Consider the following 20749-nt stretch of genomic DNA (forward strand, 5'->3'; position numbering starts at 1 on the left):
GTAAAAGGAAGGTGAGGATGGATGTAGGGATTGGGAAGGTAGCAGTCTTTGCCACAAGGATGAGGCTGAGTTGACTAGGTTGAGGTTCAGGAAAGCTGGATGTAGTACATGTAAAGGCCATGTGACAGAAGAGAGTACGGAGGCTTTGGCAGAAAGTAGGCTGTGGGCCTGGACTGTAGAGGAGCAAGGAACAAGATGAGCAGGATGGGAGGAGGAGGAAGCAGATTACACCAGGCCTTATGGTTCAAAGCAAGAAGTTTAGTCTTTATTCTAAGAACAACGTGAAACCAGTGGGGAATAGTGTTGCACAAGGAATAGTGTTCCTACAAGAATGCCAGGAGGGAAGCCACTGTGCTACACTTGCCTCAAGTTGGGAGAGACCTAGTCTTGCTTTACCTGCAATTTCCAGCTCCCTAAAATGAAGGAAGATTCCAAAAATGGGATTTGTCAAGATGGATGTATTTCCCATTAGCTTATTTGTGAAAAATTGACATAAAATTTATATCACAGAACATTAACCATGCTCAACCTCTAAAATTCAGTAGCATGTAAAGCATTTGCAGTGCTGTGTAACACCATCTCTATCTAGTTCCGAGATATTTTCATCACCCTAAAAGGAAGCCCCATATGGTTATTCCTTACTCCCTGCTTACCCCAAACCATGGCAGCCACTTGCCTGTATTCCATGTCTGTGGATTTACATATTTTGGATATGTCATATAAGTGGAATCATGCCATCTACTGGTGATGGTGAACCTTTTACAGACTGAGGGCCCAGACTGCAACCCATGTCCCACTTAGTTATCGCAAAGTGCCAACACTGCAATTAAACCTGAATACTGAGGTTTCAGTTCAGAGAAAGCAACTCATACACTTGGCTTGCATGCTGACGGGGGCTCTGCATGCTTGTTGCAAAATGCGTGCCATAGGTTTGCCACCACTACCCTATATACACTTCAGTGGCAGGCTGCCTTCATATTAGCATGTTTTTGGAGCCCACCGATACTGCGGCATATGCCAGAAGTTCATTTCTTTTTAGGGTGAATAATGTATGAACAGACTACCTTTTGTTTGTTCAGTCATGTACTGATGGACATTTTTCTGCTATTATCAGCAGTGCTGCTGTGAACATTCATGTCCACTAGCTTATTTTATAGCCCAAAGTAAGCCTTTTCACCCTATGTGGAAAAAACAGACTGAAGAAACAAAAGACAGATCGAATTCTTCTGAACTCACCCAGCTGCACATGCTCTGCCTCACATGTACCTACAGGTCTGGGTTACCTCCCCAGCCCACTCAGGCTGTCTCAGCTCTCCCGTTTCCTCCCCCATTTCTCCTCTGTGTCCCAGCTCTCTTAGGTATGGCAGGATTTCCACACTCTGTATTAGAAGTTCTGCATGTCTGCATTTGCTTCCTGATTTTTCTCTTTTTCCATCACTCACACGTATCTATTATTCACCCACTCTGTATAAGAAACAGTCTGATCCAGGGATTTAGCTTAGTGGTTTCATTGCCTGCTGTGCAAATGCAAGGACCCGAGTTCAATCCCCGGTACCAAAAAAAAAAAAAGTAAAGAAAATATTTTGTGCCGGGGATTTGGCTCAGTGGTTTTGCCGCCTGCTGTGCAAGCGGAAGTATCTGAGTTGGATCCCCGGCACCAAAAAACAAAAAATAACAACAACAAAAAAGAAACAGTCTGATGCTAAAGATTTAGACATGGATACCTATGTGGTCTGGCTCTTTTGGAGGTATAGATGAGGCAGTAAAACACATGCCACAAGACAATTTGGATTGTAATAGGGAGGTAGACAAAAGCGGAAGTGGAGCTTGGACAAAGCAGGTGGGCAGGCGGTACTGATGGCAGAGGCTGTGAGATTTCTGTGAACTACTAAAGATGGTGATGATTTTAGCAAAGTTGTCCTAATCTGTGAAAAACACCAAGTGAGTGACTCAGAAGGCTTAGGTCCTCCAGTTTACCTTCAGCCAGTCGCTTCCCTTCATGAATTTCAGTTTCCTCATTTGTAAACAGAGCAGCTAAATTCTCTAAGGTGCTGCTTATTCTGTGGCATGGCTTCTGAGGAAAGGAGGGTTGAAAACACAGGCAGATGTTTGGTCAGAAAGCAACTGCTGGAGTTTTTGTTTTCAACCAAGAAAGGCGGAGCAGGAAAGAAGAGCCTGACCAGGAGTGAGGAGCCCACAAGCAGGTGAGCCAGGCAGGAGAAACCCACTGCCCTCGGCGGCTCTGCAGCCTTTCCTACTTGCTACTCTAACCAAACAAAAACCTTGGGTTAAAAATGAGAAACCCCTCCCCTCACACTCACTCAACTTCCAAATTAAAAACATTTTACAGGTTAGTAAATCTCCAGCTGAGGTGATGTAGCAGAAAACAGCTGTGAAGTAATTTTGATAATGATGAGAATAATAACCACATGGCAAGGTTCAGGGCTTTGCTGTTGCAGCTTCAGTGCTCCCGAATAGATAAAAGTGATTAAATACTCCTGATTATCCCTGACCAATATGTAATGGATTTACAGCCCTTTCAATTAGTCAGTATTTGCTTAGGACTCATTATTTTGTCTTTGGTTAAGTAATCAGCCCAGAGACTGCATGTTCTGTCTAATTCCTTTGAGCCAAGTCAGTGCAAGGCCCTGACTTTTAAAATGGCCATAGCTCCTAGGCAAGAATAACCACCACCACGGCCGGCTTGTCATTCTCCCAGCTAATCCTGACACCAGGGGCCAGATCGATACACCTTCGTTTGCTACTAATGTCCTTACATCAACATGCCCGATTTAGGAATGTGAATCTATCATTTGTCCCTCCCCACAGCCACTCCACCCTTTGCTCTCTGTAGCTCTGTGAGAAGAGCAGATCTGCAGCCACCCCATAAATAAAAGTGGAACCTTGTCCTGGACTCATGACATTGTAACTAATGTCATTCAGTGGGGCAGCACACAAGTTGGATAATCAAAGAAGACCTTCAGCTTCCAATGTGTCACTCAATTTTTTAAGCATTAGGCTAAATAGAATGGCCTGAAAACAAGAAACAGCCTCTGAAATTTTTACCATTTTTCCCAGAATATATAAATGGACAGTAAAATATAAGCACACCTAGTTTCTCTGTAAAAATATATTGTCATTTTTTTTGTCATGAGAGTCTTAAAGTCAACAGTAAATATCAACACATAAAACCGATTGCATAAAGGAGAATAAAAATAAATTGTTGCTATAAAAATACTGCACAGAATTAATCCTTTCCCAGAAGTGAACAGGGTTAACTTTTAAGATAATGGACTTGAATGGCTAAAAAATAATAGAAATTAATTTCCACTTTACAAAGGACTTATAGCACCTATGACCTTCTTTATTTGTCGGATGAACACATGACATGTTTGCAAACTGCTTCAGGGAGGAAAGTTGCACCTGATGCCGTGAGCTAGGGCATGCACGTGGCAAGAGGCTTTTCTGCCTTTTAGAGGAGACACTTTCATTAATAATGTAATCAGCAGTGTTCATGGGTCTGTGAGCTCCTTACAGCAATGTCCTTTGCTTGTGGTTGCATTATCTAAAATTGCACTCATACAAATTTACTTATACATATTGTTTATAGTCCTAGGCCATTTTGAGTAAGGTCCTCTGCTGGTCTCTACTTTCTAGACTCTAGGGGATACATTCTGGATGTTAATGGTTGAAAGAATCTTAACTGCTCTACTAATCATCAGATTTCAAGAAAGAGAGAACAGGCACTTTGATTTGTTTTTTTTTAAATCTGAATGAGACAGTATAACTTGCTTGGAGAATTTAGCAAAACAACAAAAACTTTTTTTTCTCTTTCATCTTGACTTACTGTGAGATGCTGGAAGAGCCACGCTCTCATGATATTTGTTGCTACTTTGGGGAAAATGCCTCTTTTCTTGTGGTGTTTTTTGTCCTTGTCTGGATCGTCATCATCACCTGTACCAGGTGAAGCTACACTGTTGTCTAAACCATCCCCTGGTAAAAAGAAATGAAGATGCATTAGAGAAAACATAACAAGAGTGCCAACAACAGTATGTAGCTAATGACGAGCTCAGCTAAGCTTGTTGAAAGAAATCCATTAAGCGGGTATATACTCTTTTCATTAAAGTATAATTGGAGACACAAATATGTAATAAACAAAATTAAACCAGCCCTCTTCAAATGTTAATTTTGTGTCTCACACTTGCCCATATCATTAATTCAATTACAATTGTGTCCTTGACACAGTGCAGTAGCTCTTTGTCAATTATGGGATCCAATGTGGGAAAATCGCCCGCAGAAAACCGATTGGGTGGCAATTCGTCCCCACGCCCATAGAGCATACAGACTGTAGGACAATCAAGTTAAATGTTCTGTAGTCTATATATTCTCAGCTGCCTGCATAGGTGACAGTAACTGTGTCACTGCTGATTTCACACAATGGACTGCCTGCTCTGCCCTTCCTAGAACTGTCACCTCCTGAGTACATACATTCATATACTCCTCGCATGACCCTGCACTCAGCATTTGCATGAAATGAAAACTTTTAGGTCCCTGCACCACTGATCATTATCGTGTGGGTGTGGGGGGAGGTTTACATCAAGGTAGGGCACTCACTTAATCAGAAGTTTCTATCAACATCTTTCTCTTCTGTGCTTTTCTCTGGCATTAATTGTGCATTAGCAAAAATCATTTACTTTTAACAGTCATAGTTATTTTTTCTTGCCCTCCAGCAAAAATGCCTTGACAGCCTGCCTGGAGGGCATCTAAATTATGTATCTGAAAAACTCTTCTGGCAAGGCATTGCAGGACCCCTACTTTCTTAAAATTCATACAAGCATGTCTTCCTGTTTTGGGGAAGGCATCAATCAAGACCAGCAATATATGCCACATCCCTACATTAATATTTGAACTAATAACTTTAAAAAAGGGAAAGAAACAAGATCCGACTTGTGGCATAATCAAATGCAAAATAAATGAAGAATACAGGGACAGCACTGGGGCTTTACAGATGGCTGTGTTTTCCTTGCACATCATTAGCCTGGAGCCACACGAAAGAGGAAAACAGAGAAGTGGAGAGTTCATGCTCCCTGCTGGTGTTTAAGAAGCCAGGGTCCTGGAAGAACATCTGGGAATTGCACTGAGATGGGGGTTTTCGTAATTTAAAAATAGACATTCATTAGCAGTAAATGCCATAAATCCCATGCTAAGTAAAAACCTTGTCTAAGAAAGCCTAAAACAATAAACTCTGTGCTCAATGTAGCCTGAGCTGGATGCTCTGTCGCTTCCCAAGGAATGCTATAGATCCACCAGCTCTTTCCCAGACCCACTCCCTCCTCCCCAGATCGGATTGTGCTACAACAGACTTCCTGCTCACTGGGTCACTGGCCTTCAAACTTCTGGGTCTGCTCCGTGGGCTTCCCTGTACCTGTTCTTTTCCTTTCTCACTGAAAAAACCCTCAACCTCCTTTGACCAGAGAAACAGAAAAACCACAGCAAAGAGCTGGCAGATTAATTTTACTGACATTTCCATTTTCACTGCAATGTGATACCCTCCATCACATGGAAGAGATAACCCTCTCTATTTACAGACTGACAGGCCACTTCATTACAACCACCCTGCCCCCAGGCAAAGCAGCTCCCTTCCATCTGCCCAAACACTAGAGCATGACCCTGAAGTTGCTGTTCTCTTTTTCTTTGCCTTCTGTTATGATGGGGGGGGGGGGGGCAAATATTCAGTGGACAGGGAAACAAGGGCTTTTAACTTTTTAAATACTGGATATATAGTCTTTTCTTCATCTGTCTACCCTTCCTGCACACTCATGTGCATCAGGAGGTTGCCAAACACAAGACACACACACACACACACACACACACACAAGCTCATGCAGGAACACATGCACATGCTTTCCACCATGCCAAGGAACTGCTGCAAGGCAAATTCTCACCCACACTAATGGCTTCTGACTGCTCCTTGGCAACCCCAGCACTTTAACCTGGGTGGATGTGCTCTCCAAAATACAGACACTGGAGCGATCTCATCAGCTGTTCATGTGACACAGATGGAGAGTGGCTATTAGGAGCTAGGCACTAGGCCTTGGGGATCTGAGGTGCTGTTCTGCAGCCTGAGGCGATTTTGAAAAGCAGCACCCGGAGATGAGGAAAGAAAAAAAAAAATCCACACTGCAAGTGCAAGTTTGAAGTCAGTCAGTCTGTCTGTGTATCTCCCACGGATAGAGATATCTTTTCTTTCAGTGCAGAATCTATGTGGGCTATCTGAATGTACATTTCAGATAATGTATGTATGGAATAACTCTTCCTTCAGTGTCTGCCAAATATAAAAACACACTCTGTAAACAATGCCTGTGTGTATATATTTCTTCCTAAACACATATGGTTTCTGGGTATATGTTTAAGCTGAAATTGCCAGGATTTTGTTAAAATCTCATTTAGCTTTTTTGATAGATTTTTGAATACACTTATTTTAAAAGGTTAATGGCTTAATTGAAGGAAGTTCAATGAAAAAAGGCATTTGTCTTTTCAACCCAATCAGTGACCTTGAAAATGAGAGAGACAGCATTTCCATGGTGCATCTTCTCCTGTTTAAAAGCAAAGAGGGCTGATAATGCCTTCAAACTATATGATTCACTGTAGCTAGCTTGAGCATCCTTTGGTGACTGACTTAAACTGGAGAAACAGGAGCATTACATGAATTTTAATGTAGAGCAGTCCGTGTTACATAAATGTTGTAAAATATTTGAACTGAGATCCTACATAACAAAGAATTATAAACAAAAATGTGTCTGGATTTGTATTGATAACTAGATACTAGACAGAAGACTTTAATATTAGTGTTTATACCTCTATAAAAAGAGGAATTTTCCACTCCCAAATCCAACAATAAATACCACTGTTTTCCCCTCCACTGGACTGTGAACCAACTGTACCATACAGCACTAACAACAGCATAAAGAAAATTTTTGAAAGGTCACTGTGTGTTCTGCCAACTATCATAAAAATTTGCAGTTGACGCGAGAGTTAGTAACTGCCAAAATGAATGTTGTTTTCTTGTTTTGAAGCTTGTGGGTGTGTAGGTAAGATGCCTGGGAATCCTGGGCACATGTGCCAGGTGAGTTACTGTGCTAGAAGGGTGCAGAGAGGAGCACAAGTGCATGAGCGAAAGGAGGTAGAAAGACTAATGGCATATGCTACAGCATCGGAAGTTAGGATTCCACACTGTGGAATCATTGAGGAAAGGAATTCGTCTCGCTGACCAATCAGAGGAGACCTAAGACCAGACCTCCATTCCCAACTGGGGCAGACATGCAGTTGCTGCTGGGCCAGTGGATGACTGAACTGATCAGTGACCTCACTCAGAGGCCCTCCTCTCTTCTTGCCAGTCCTCACACCGGGAAACCACAGTGGTATTCTAGCAACTAACGGTCATTCCTCTGGAGAGGTGCCCCCCTGGTGTGCTGCACTGAAGCTCTTGGTGCCCATAGGGTGGTTTGAGGGGCTGTGACATGGACCACTCCACCAGCACTGCCAGCTCTGATGATGAAAAACTAAAGAAAGAGATACTGAGCATGCTTCTTTTAAAAGGTTGCTAATCCTATAACCAAGGGCACAGTCTAAGTTTGGGGCAAAATACTCAAAACAGATGTGCGTTGTTGGAACATAAAGCATGTGACCATGAGAAGGAATATTCTATTCAAGGCCTGTGGAAAGATGAATTTGAAGTAGATTAAATGATCAAGGGAAATTGTTAAAGACCCAGATCCCAAGGCCTCAGCCCAAACCCAAGGAATCAAAATATCCTAGGGCAAAAAAAAAAAAAAAAAAATCCTAGGGCAGAGACCAGGAATTTGTATTTCTAACAAGTTCCTTAAATTTGCTTATACAATCAGCCCAGTGCTGGTTCTTTAACTGGCTTTTGGAAGCCACCCAACTAGAAGACCTAACTTGAAATGAGACACAACCTCAGGAAGAGTAGGTAGTTAAAATTCTTCTTTAATCTATGAGCATGGCTAGTGGTCAGAATGAGCGACTCCAATCTGGCCCAGGCACTGCAGGAAAGCCACAGTGCTCTGCTCATCATCATGAAACTTCATCCTAGTCTTCCAGGGGTGTGGATTCAACAGAACGGAGAAGCCATAGAACAATGGCTCTCAAAAAGAGCTTTGGCATCAGCTAAGAAACTGTGAGAATTGCAAATTCTCAGGTCTACCCCAGACCTACTAGATCTGAAATGTTAGGTGTGAGGCCCAACAACAACAAACCTTCAGGTGACCCTGATGACCACTTCCACTGGAGGACGATACAGACTCCCCTTAGTCTGCTATCCCTCAGTGTTGTCAGAAGGCCTGGATCTAACCTCTGGATCCTCCTCCTGCTTTAAGACTCAGAAGTATTTTGAGAGCATCTCTAGCTGGATTTACACCCATGCTCTCAAGGAAGTCACACATATTTTCCATAGCTATGCAGACCATGCTCAGTGCAGAGCATGGCTGTGGTAAGTAGCTCCAGGCTACACCTACGTAAACTGCAATGCTAAGACAATCCAGTGGCAGGATGCTAAGTCCAAGGGAAAGTTCACATTCATAGCTGTGTATTCAATGAATCAGGGAGGACACAGGCATACTATGAGAGTGTCCTAGGGCAGAAATTCCCCTCCATAAAATTCTTGGTCATTAAAAACTACCCAAGCAAAAGGACATGACTTCTTGTCATTGGCATACTTTCTTATTCCCTTTAGCCAAAAATCTGTTTCTATTTTAGACATCAATTACATGGTTTGAAGTAAAGAAATTATAAGAACAGTGATGATATGCTACGATCAGTCTAATACCACAGGGACATGGCCTTCTCCTTCTCTTTGTCCCAACAGGAACACAATGTGACAACCAAGATGGGATTAGTCCATCTCCTTCCACTTACCGCAGCCCCTAAAAGTACAAACATTTACCATTCAGAAACTGAGGCCAGGAGGTCAAATCCTTGCCTAAGATCCCACAGGATAAACCAGAGCCCTGGCATGGCAACTCCAAGTCCAGTCTCCCACCACTGGCTTGCTCGTGAACGCTGGGAATGATCTTTTCCTCCCCAAAGCATTATCTCCTCTGAACCCTGCTGTTAATGACAGAAGCAAACAGTGCCTAATTCTACAGGAAAAGGTATGAGTGAAGAGAAGAGATCCATGTCAGGACCCAAAGGTGGGGACTGAGCTAAAGCTGGTCCAGCTTGACCTAATTGGAAATATACATGATTTCCTCCCAAAGTCAGCCAGTGCTACAGGGTCTTAGATAGCACGGCAAGAGTTTGTGAGACTCAGGACTGTTATAATGAGTCCAGACAACCTACAAATTTGAGTCCTTCCTGTCCACAGAGTCAAGACTTCATGGGGCCAGGGATTTAGCTCAGTGGCACCATGCCTGCCTCACAAGTGCAAGGTCCTGAGTTCGATCCTGGAACCAAAAAAAAAAAAAAGACTTCTTGGGCAGACAATTCAGCACTTCACAGGACTATGATTCAAATGATACCTCCTCCTCCTCCTCCTCCTTCAAAGTCACTTTTTTAAACATAGGATGTTTCGGACAGTTGGCACATGGTCAAATAAGACACATCTAAAACTAGCCATGTTTAGAGAAGTAAGTAGGACCAATAAAATTTACTTTGTTGAATAGCATTTGTACTTCCTTTGGGTAAGCTGATGGTCCACTTTCTACTCATCATTTCTCATTCCGGACCAAGTTTAATAGTTAAATTCATTTGTAAAAAGTATGTTAAATGAATAATAGCTAGAAGAACAAGCCTTTTCTCTTTTGAGCAATGGAAACTCATTATATTCATTATCCTTTTCATTTTGTACAGTTCAAATTCACTAATTTAGGCCCCAGTGTGGTGCTGTATGCCTGTGATCCCAGAACTCAGGAAGCTGAGGCAGAAGGATCACCACAAGTTGGAGGCAGCCTGGGCCACACAGTGAGTTCAAAACCAGCCTGAATTGCATAGCAAGACCCTGTCTATAAATTAAATAAATAAATAAATTCACTAAATTAATATATAGATAATCAATATCGGTATCTTCCAAAAATCCATTTCCAGAAATTTGGTATAGTCATTAATATAGATATGTGTTATTGTTGGTTTTTTTTGGTACCAGGGATTGAACTCGGACCCTGTGCATGTGAGGCAGGTGGTGGCACCACTGAGCTAAATCCCAGGCCCATGTAGATATTTATATATAAACCTGTATGTATTAAATTACATTGCATACATATGTTGAAATATCTGTAGGTTAAGTGAATATTTTTGCCTATGATCACAAATATTGCATCTATGTACACAGATTTATACAGCTCCGGCAATGTTCCTACATAATGTTAAATGCCTGCTTGCAACATCAGTTTATTATCTTAAGAACACTCAGAATACTCTCTCCTCTTCTTCCTCCACACTATTGTCACCTTCATCATCATCACAGATGGCACTGTCACTGGCATTTGCAATATTCCAATCCTTACTTAATTTTCACAATACATGAAGGAACTGTTACACGGATTTCATTTTACATATGAGAAAACTGAGCCTCAAAGAACTGAAGCAACTCATCAGACATGACGTGGAAGTGGTGCCATGGAGCTGCCTCCTTTGAGGCTCACACACACTGTCCTCTCCACAGACTGCTGGAGGGCAAGAGGCAGAAGGGGAAGTGAGGTCCTGGGTCAGCCCTTGCCACTGAGAAAACAGAGCTCAGGAGAGGCCCAGTGCGTTCACATTTATGTTCCAAAGAAATATTAGATGGCAGCACATTTAAAAATCTATATAAACCAAGCATTAAGCCAAAGCATACTTTCTGCAGATTAAGAACTGTCACTGGCTATAAAGTCATGTGTGCTTCCTGTGGATCTAAAACCTAAATATGATTTTGAAATAGGAGTATCTGTTGAATTTTAAAGACTTTTCTGAGTCAAAGGATCCTTTAAGATTCCATTCCTTTAATCCTTTCTAGTGACTTAGAATACCCTTTCTCTTCATTTAAAAACGTTCTCCTTTGCCATTCTTCTTTGCCAACAAACTCCTATTCAACATTCAAAAAACCCACTGAAAAAGGAGGCTCTTCTATAAGGCTTTTTCCATGGTTCCCATGAACAGAATTAGTCCACTACATTCCTTCAACATTTTGATCTTACTTCCGTTATACTTGCTTTTCTGTTTTCAATTTATCTGTTCACTAGTTTATCTGTGTGTGACCTTTTCCAAGGCAGGACCTCTGTCCTAATCACTTCTGATCCTAATCCCTTACACAGAGCAAACGTTCAAATGTTAGTAGAATGAAAAACTTGGTAGCTAGGGCCTCTTGGTATATTTTTTGGACCTGATAACCCTATAACCTGCTTTGAGGAAAAAGCATGTAAAGAATATTCCCTGGCTTTTGGTCACCCATCCTTGGGCTTCTTTTCTCCATTCTCCCTGCCCTGCAGCACCCCGTCATTCAGCGCTTCACTTCCACAACAATGTATGGTTCTCCTCATAAAAATCTGAGACTTATGTCCTCTATGCTTATGAAAGCAGTGCTCCATCTCTAATCTGCCCCATTCCACTGGAAATGAGAGAGAGAGAGAGAGACAGAGAGAGAGAGACAGAGACAGAGAGAGAGAGAGCGCGCCTAGAAAGAGGGAGCTACCCATTGCCCAAATATAACATTGCCATGGCCAGCAGCACACTGTAATTGTGAGCTAATTTTCCTTCATCATTTCTATGTTTTTTTTCTCTTAATACACTGGGGGATACTTTGAAGACAGGCTTAAAATGTACTAGGAGTCAAAAGCTACTTTCTTTTCGTGGTTGTCAGGGAGTCCCTTCCAGGGATTTACTTATGTGCCCCCCTGAGAAACCTGCACCAGGAACTGGGTGGGAATGGTGGCTCATGCTTGTAATACCAGCACTACGTATTAGGCTGAGGCAGGAAGATTTCAAGTGTGAGCCCACCCAGGGCAACTTAGTTATTGGTGTAACCCTGTTTCAAAATGAAAAATAATGGGAGGTAGCCCAGTGTGAAGGTCCTGTGTTCAAATTCCAGTAACAAGAAGAAAGAAAGAAGAGTGAGAACAAAAAGGGGGAGGGAGAGGGAGAGGGAGGGAGAGGGAGAGGGAGAGGGAGAGAGAGAGAGAGAGAGAGAGAGAGAGAGAGAGAGAGAGCAAGAGCAAGAGAGGACACCAAGATTTGAAAGGGAAAGTAGGAGAAAACATGGCAGCTTCTGCCTGCTTCTGTTGCAGAATATAGCCTTGCAAAATGTGCTTTCCAAGAACCACTGACAAGGTACATTTTTTTCCACAAGCAACATTTTTTCACATTGGAGCAGTTGAGTGGGGTGGGGTGAGGGCTGTAGACCCAGAAACCTAGGGAGAGTGAGGGGCCAGCAGTGAGACCCGCTAATTACTGATCTCTTTTACTCTCCGGCTGTGCTTAACTGTCTGGACATGTTAAAGTGAAATTTTTCTGTGATTTTTTCAAGTGACTCGTTCATAGCCCACAAGCACGGAGGGGAGCAGCAGAGATGAAATGCTTTCGTTTACATGCAACATTTACTAACTGTGTGGGTTTTCCAACACTAAAGAGAGGATGGTAACCCAGGCCACCTTTTGCACACTCAAAAGAGCCCTGAAAAAGAAACAAGTCTTCATCAGCTTACCTCAGGCTTCCCCGTCCTGAACACCCTGCCACCAGGGTCTGAGCAGAAAGGGAAAAAAAGAGGGGATTTTATGCTCCTTTCTCTCCAATTTTTCAGGTGCTATAAGCAGCATTTAGCAACCCCAAATGGCTCCAAATGCTCAGAGCTGCAGGGGCTCATTCTTTGTTATCCTCCCTCTATTTACACAGGATTTATGCAGGGTCTCCACTGAAGAGACCTAAAGCACTTTCATTCTTACCCACTCACCCTGGACCGGCTGGGCCAGCGTCCTCCTGGCCTGCCATGGGTGGGGGGGACCAGGAGAAGGTGACAAACTGCTCACTGAGTGAGCCCCAGACAACCTGGCTGGGCCAGGCAGCTGCAGAGCAGACAGGCCTGCAGAGATGGGCTAACCTTCCAGAAGAGAAGGGAAACCCAGCCAAGGCTGTGCAAATGCGCGTCCAGAGACAAATAACACGCACTTTAAAATATGCATCTATATGATATAATGGAAAGTGGTGGGGGAAGAAAAAAATTCAGACTGCAGCTTGGATGAAAACCACTCACCCACTGGTTGGAAAAATAAAGTGTAAAAACAGACAAATGGACACATATGTAAATGTGGCTGTGTTTTTAGGCTTTAGCTGGCAACGTGAGCGTCGTAGTATAGTTTTGCACGCCTGTATTTTCCATATCATGTTGAATCCTGTTAACTGTTGAACAGAAACATCTCATACAGGTCCTTGACCAAATCCATCCCCTCAATTTACCTGGTAGGAGCAATAAAATGGCTTTGTTTATTGACTGGAACTCTCTAATCCTTCAGAGCAGAAGTCAATAAAAGCTTGCAACACTCTTAGCCTGTTCTTCACTTTATTTGGTTATTCACATTTGAATATAAATATATTTCATTCATTATCCTTTGAAATATATATGTATCTACATATTTATATGTACATATATAAATATAATTTACAAATGTTAAAGTATCTTAAATGATATCTATTCTCTTCGGTATCCCACAGAATTCGCCAAAGGATACTGACTGAATGAATCCAGTAGAAAAATCTATTCCTCTGCCTTTGTAATTTAGTAGATTGCCTAATCTCTGTGGTACAGGATAAAAGAATGTACTTGTTACTCAGTTACCTGATAAGCACACATAACAGTTCAGAGTATGTTCTGAAGTTATGCACAGTACATCATAATAAAGCTCTTCTGGGCACTCTAATGATTCATTTTTAGTGATCTCTCAAATGCCCTTTTCCACAGTTAACACTCAGGTTTTATTAAGGTAGAAAGCAGGGACAAATGTCCACTCAAGTCCCAGCTCTCAAATTTGCCTCTACTTGCACTACACTACCTACAGCTAAAGCTTTTTTAATGTTCTGCTCACTTCCCTGGAGTGGCATTTCAGCTAACAGAGTTCACAATCTTTCAGGCCCAAACACAGAAGGCTGCTATCTTTGAGTCATCCTAGGAATGTGCCAGATACCATCATCTCTCTCCTGTGATACAAAGAACCAGAGAGAGAAAGAGACCCGGAGAAGACCAAGCCGATCAAGTTACCAACAGCCCAGTATGCCCTCTCGGGAGGTTAATCTTGGAACCAGTACATGTTATAATTAGGACCCTGGAAGTTAGGCTGAGGCTGGCCATTGAAATAAAGACCCCAAAAGAGAAAGTATGAATGGAACATTACTCTTTCACCTAATGGTTCAACACCAGGGGCATGGTGTTTATGAAAAATTATACAAAAATGAGTTATTATGATTTATAAGTCTCTTTCCCACATCTCCTACAGAAGGAAAAAGGTGGTTGTAGGAGATGTCTTCCCAATTTCCTTTAGCTATGTTTCAGTACAAATTGTGAAAATTATGCAAATAACAATTTTGGCACCTTTGCTGAAGGAAAACATTATTAAATTATGCTCTAAGTATTTTGTCTGCTTTAGTAATTACTCTTGTAACTGTAAATATAAATAGCTGTTATTCTGTTTAAATTTTTAATCATGCAAAATATTGTCACACAAAATGTCCTTCTGTTGCAGTCTAACTGGGATTTTCTTTTTTAAAATATCCATATTTAACTGAAGTGGACTATATTTAGCATTGTAAAGTGTTTCAGTAAAGATTGCTGGCCAACATCTCTGAATCAACAGGTCTTCAAAGAAAAGATATGGCCTTTATATTTGCAAAAAGTATTTCTTCCACAGAAGACCATTAATATAAAGTATATTTTATGCATTTTATGTTAAAATTAGAATGCAATTAATTGGCTCCCAAGGATGTATTAACTACATCAAAAGAATATGTTGCATAATACACTGATAATAATATTCTCATTTTATCATTAATTATAGGATTTTATATCTTGTCTCTTTACAGCATAGTATAATATTAAATGAAACATTACATAGCAGCCAATAATAAAATTGGTTAGACATATCAACAAAACCAAAGTTTAATCTGTAGCAAAAATTATTCATTTCACTTCTAGAGTCTTTGCTTCATTATATTTGATATCTAAAACACAATTAAGGTGATACATTTTTATAATGCAAAATAGTTGATGAGTTCGGATTCTTAAGATCATCTTTCTCTGAATTTGTATCAGCAGATATCAGTTCAAGAAGTAGAATAATAAAACACAAAAATACTTTTAAAATACTTCCTCTGCCAATTATTATAAATAGAATATTCAATAAAAGTGCAACCTCAAAGCTGACATTAAAAAACACATACACACAAGCCCCACAATAACCCTTTATGTCAAAAGAAAAGATAGCCATTTTTATAATAATAATGTTCACTAAGACAACTAGATTGAGATATCTATCAACACATGTTGCAGGAAGGTTTTAGGAAGCTAGTCATAGCTACATGTGGAACAATGTCATTATGAATTTGATAACTGTTTCATGTGCTTGCTTCAGCAGCACATATACTAAAACTGGAACGATAACTGGTTTCAGGTGAGTACTTGTGACACCATTAACATCAGATTGGGACCATATTTGCTAACTACTAGCAATTCAAATTATAAGGCCAGGGATTTAGCTCAGTGGTTCCGGCTCCTGCCTCGCAAGCAGAAGGACCCAAGTTTGATCCCCAGTACAAAAAAAAATTATATTTATTTTTTTCAAAGAACACTTTCTCACAACAGAGTTGCCTGACCAAACTAAAGTTTTGTTTCAGAAGTTTATAAAGTAAATCACTAACATTTTAAAAATAGGCAATTATGCCTTTAGGCACTCCATTTATTAATACTGCTTTAAACAAGAGTAGTGCTATGATGTGAGAACAAGCGGGTATGTTTTTATAATGTAATGTAAATGATGTATATGTAACAACTCTAGGGAAATAAATAATGTATCTACATAGTAAGAATAATCTGATAACACAACCTGATTGTTTTTCATAAAGAGCCACAGACACAGGGGTCCTTTAAAAGTATTTTAAAATGACTGCTATTGGGCATGAGGTTTCTTTTGGGTGGTAAAAATATTCTAAAATTAATCCTGTTGATGTTTGCATAACTCTGTGAATATACTAACAAACATCAAATTGTACACTCTTAGCATGGGTGATTTGTATACTGTGTGAATTATACCTCAAGAAAGCTACTATATAAATATTTTTGAAAAGAGAAGATTGTGCCTTCTAATACAAAGAAGCATGCTGAAAGAGATAAAAGCCTAGTGGCTGAAGGAAGGTATCCATAATCTTTCCTAAACTGCCTCACAACAGTGTGATTTCAAGGGCTCTCACTTATGCCAGCTTAGCACCCTGCACACAGACAAATATGTACTAAAAACATTCAGAATGAATTTTATATTGTGTATGTTGCAAAGATGTATTATGAAACGTAGAGTCACCTTAACATCAAAATCAATCCCTCTCCACTCTCAACTGTATTACATCATAGAAATGTAGTCTAAATTATTTACTCTTTCTAGGCTTACTTTAATACTCATAATAATGCCAGATGATTTCCAAAAACAGATACACACACATACACACACACACACACACACATCTCTCCTACATTTCTTTTACCCAATTACTGTAAGCTTCTTCAAGTCAAGAACCATGACTTTCATATTTTTCTTACCATACTTAGAATTTTGTATAACATTACAGATGTAGTATGTGCCTAAGCATTTAAGGAAAAACCGATGGATGACTCATTTCTTGGAATATGCATATGAGCTTTATGGGTTTATATCTAAAATTTGGAAACAGAAGCTATCTAGAATGATGGTCTCCAAGAGCTGAACACTGGCTGTGGAGTTGATGTGTCATACATTTCAAAGGCATGAACTTCAAAGTAAGATACATGGAAGAGGCAACTTTACTAAAATAGGAAATAATGGGCTGGGGATTTAGCTCAGTGGTTTCGCCGCTTGCTGCACAGGCACAAGGACCCGAGTTCGATCCCCAGTACCAAATAAATAAATAAATAAATAAATAAATAAAAAAAAATAAAATAGGAAATAAACAAAGGCAAGGCTCTGCATTTGCAACAGCTTACTACAAATTTGGTTCACCTTTTTTCTAAATTTTTAGCTTCATTCAATGGCTTTGGGCAGCTGTACTACTTTCTCTGACTAAGATTCATTTCTGACATAATCCTTGTGCCTCCTCTCTGTCCTTCTACCCATCCCCACCTAAGTACAGAGTCACATGTCCTTAGAGAAAAATGATGCTGCCATGAAAGCACAAGATGTGGAATAAAGCAGATCCTGTGACAAATCCCCAAGTCTACTTCTTATTTGCTGAGTGTTGCTTTGGTTAAGAGATTAACCTCCTCTGAACTTCACTTTCTTCATCTGTGATAGAGGGAAAATTATACACACTTGATAGGTTAATTGTGAAAATTAGGTGAAATCATAAGAGTAAGAGCTAATATTTATTAAATCCCTACTTCATATCAGGTGTTTTACATTTAAGACGTTTAAGAACTTTATACATCTAGTCTCACACAGCATCTGATATTGTGAAAGTGCTAGTTATTTCTGTGTCTTAAAATGAAAGAGTAGGAAGAGATTAACAAAACATGGCGAATCTACAGGGGGAAATTTTTTTTAATTACAAAGTCAATCCATTTGGTGTATTTCAAAAGATGCAATATTTTTCTTCATTTATCAGTGAAAAAAGTTAAAATTAACTTCAAAAAAGAAATTAGCAAATGGCAAACAAATTTCCTTGAAAGTCACAGTCACATATAGAGTGCATCCTAGAAAAGAGGAGGAGCAAGACAGCTTCCACTCACTTTCATGAGTTTCATCAAATACTGGATCTACTCAAGGGTGGAGAGAAAAAAGACAACTTTCAAAAAGCAGTATATTATTAAATGAGGCATTTACTATACTCTTTCCTAAGAGCACCAGGTAGGGAACATGTTTTTCTAAACTAGATCTAGGAAGTGGAATGTGGAATCAATCCATCCTCCTCCCCTAAGGGCTTTCCACTGGTTAATAATTAAAAAAACAAGACTAAAAAACCCCCACACACACTTCCCCCCAAAAAAGAAGGGAAAAAAATACTAAGATGTCCCAGATTACTCTCCAGTGGAACCAGGGAGCAGCTTCAACAATTCAAATTAGTCTGTTACAGAGTCATCACAAGCATGCCTTACTTTTTAAACAACAAAAAAAAAAGTTTTTTTTGAAACAACAAAAACTAGTACTGATCACTTTTCTGACAATCACAATTACTCAGAATTAGCTAGCACTGGGAGGGGTGGGGCGCATACCTATTGGCCTTGTCTCACACGAGTGCATGTGGGTAGGTGAAGGGCATTTGTCATTATTGCAGAAACGAATTTTAATTTTTACTCTTTAGTTTGATTTAAACATTCCTTTTAGCATGATGCCAACACCAGCTGTGCAGAATGGGATCTGGAGAGATGTTCATAGCAGCACACACCTGCGGCTCTTCTTCGGTTCTGGAGGTTCCAGGGCAGTCAATATTGCTTCGTCAAACACATTCTTTAGGCCTTTCTGTGTGAGTGCAGAACACTCCACATACTTGACAGCCTTTAGATCTCGGGCCAGCTTTTCAGCAGTCTCTGGAGTGATAGGTTTCTGTTTGTTCTTGGCAAGTTTCTCAATAGTAGAGGGGTCATCTCTGAGATCAATTTGGGTCCCAACAAGCAAGAAAGGATTCTTTGGACAGTGGTGAGTTATCTCAGGAACCCACTTTTCTTTCACATTTTCAAATGAGGATGGAGAGACCACTGAAAAACAGACTAGAAATACATCTGTTTGTGGATAACTCAATGGTCAAAGTCTGTCATAATCCTCTTGTCCTGCAGTATCAAAAAGCCCAAGAGTATATGGCTCTCCACCAATCATAACTGTGACTGCATAGGTGTCAAAATGGTTGGTACATATTCAGATGGAAATTTGTTTGTTGTTAAGATATCAGGAGACATGTTTTACCAACAGCACTATCACCCACAACAATGCACTTAATTGTCTGCATTGTGGAAATAGTTTAAATATTTCAAATTGGATGTTGACCTCAGCTTCTCTGCCAGGGCGTTGGCCAACACGGCGAATCTATACACTAAAATGCTAGCCAACAACAGAAAGGATAGATTAGAAGCCAGAAGTGGTGGTGCATGCTCATAATCCCAGCTTCTCTGGGGGCTAAGGCTGAAGGATAGTAAGTTCAAGCCCGGGCAACACAGGGAGATTCCACTGGAAAAAATAAGATAAACTACTAAAACTAGCCAACATGTTCCGTCTCAAAATGATGATGCTAAATGGAAGAAGCCAAACACACAAAAAAAGCCTTCATACTGTATGACTCTAAATATATTAAGTTCTAGAAAATGCAAACAAATGCTTAATGACCAGAGTAGATCAGTGGTCAGCTGAGAACATGTGCAGAGGAAGGATGGAAGGGTGGACTACAAAGGGGTCTGTGGACACTTGGGTTGTGATGGAAATGTCCAGTACCTTGCCATGGTGCAGGTTTCGTGAGTGTACACAGGTGTTAAACTCATTCAACTGTCCACTGTAGGGGTGAGTTTCTGTACAGAAACCATGCCTCTATGGAGTTGATAAAATAATGTTAAGCAAAGTAGAGTTAAATCTCCATAAACCTGTTATTTGGCACAAACAGATTTCAGTTGAAATTATAGCAAGGGTAGAGAGAGGTGGAGTGGGGATTCTACCAGTTTTTGCAGTGAAGTTCTGAAAGGAAAAAAGTGATTAGAGGGAATATTTGAAAGATGCTGTGGGGACAGCTCATGATGGCATTTGTAAATCTGTTAATTTACAAAGATGGAAAGGGAATGGTCAGACTGCACTTGGCAGATTTTTCTGAAAATTACTCCATTGACCAAATCTCACTATGAGATATATTAATAAAGAACAAGTCAAGTTACACAAAACACCAATAATAGTTTAAAAGGCAAATAATTCTTAATAAACTATGGTTTTAAAACTTTTTAGGGGAATTCAGTATTGACTCGTCTCCTAAATCTAAGAAGACCTCACAGCACATTGGAGATCTTGGTCAATTTCAGAGGGAAATGACACACTCATGAAAGGCTCCTCTAAGCATCCATAAGATTAAAAATTCGTGGGCAATGAAAGATTAATATTAAGCCTTGCAGCCAGCTCTACACTTTCAGATAATCCTTGAATCCACTAGATAAAGACGGAAGGAACTAATATTTGTGGATCACCTAGTATGTGCTAGACACAATAGGCATCAACCCATCCACAGAGCAGCTTAGATTTGGTATCGTAATCCCTGTTTAATACACACAGGAACCAAAAAGGCAGACTGGTCCAAAATTTGCCTAAAGTTACGCACTGAGTTGATAGCATAGCTCCATCTTTAATTCAAGTCTCTGATGTCCATTGTACTACATGGCCTCTATTCCAACAGGAAATGGAATTTGTAATTTTAAAAAGTAAATGTAAGGAGAAACAGTGTCTACTGGCTTTGAACCTGGGCAGTGCAATCCCTTACTAACGCCTGACCATGAGCAAATGGTTAATCTGACTTTTGTAATGTGTGATATTTGCCTCATGTTCGAAAATCAATAAAGGTTAATTTC

At 40.3% G+C, this 20749-nt stretch overlaps 1 protein-coding gene and 1 pseudogene across 1 annotated transcript in view; both read right to left on the reverse strand.

The window, feature by feature from the left end:
* Positions 1 to 20749, reverse strand: part of LOC101700858 (large neutral amino acids transporter small subunit 1) — a 92543-nt gene that overhangs the window by 22329 nt on the left and 49465 nt on the right. The window contains 1 exon segment of the mRNA XM_013078357.3: positions 3848 to 3993. Coding sequence (XP_012933811.3) covers position 3848 — 1 coding nt within the window. The 5' untranslated portion in view covers positions 3849 to 3993.
* On the reverse strand, positions 5724 to 20071 carry LOC147828994 (cell division control protein 42 homolog pseudogene; annotated as a pseudogene).

Source organism: Heterocephalus glaber, unplaced genomic scaffold (assembly GCF_053883595.1).
Source record: "Heterocephalus glaber isolate CG9 unplaced genomic scaffold, H.glaber_assembly_v1.0 deba00000809, whole genome shotgun sequence".
NCBI lineage: Eukaryota > Metazoa > Chordata > Mammalia > Rodentia > Bathyergidae > Heterocephalus > Heterocephalus glaber.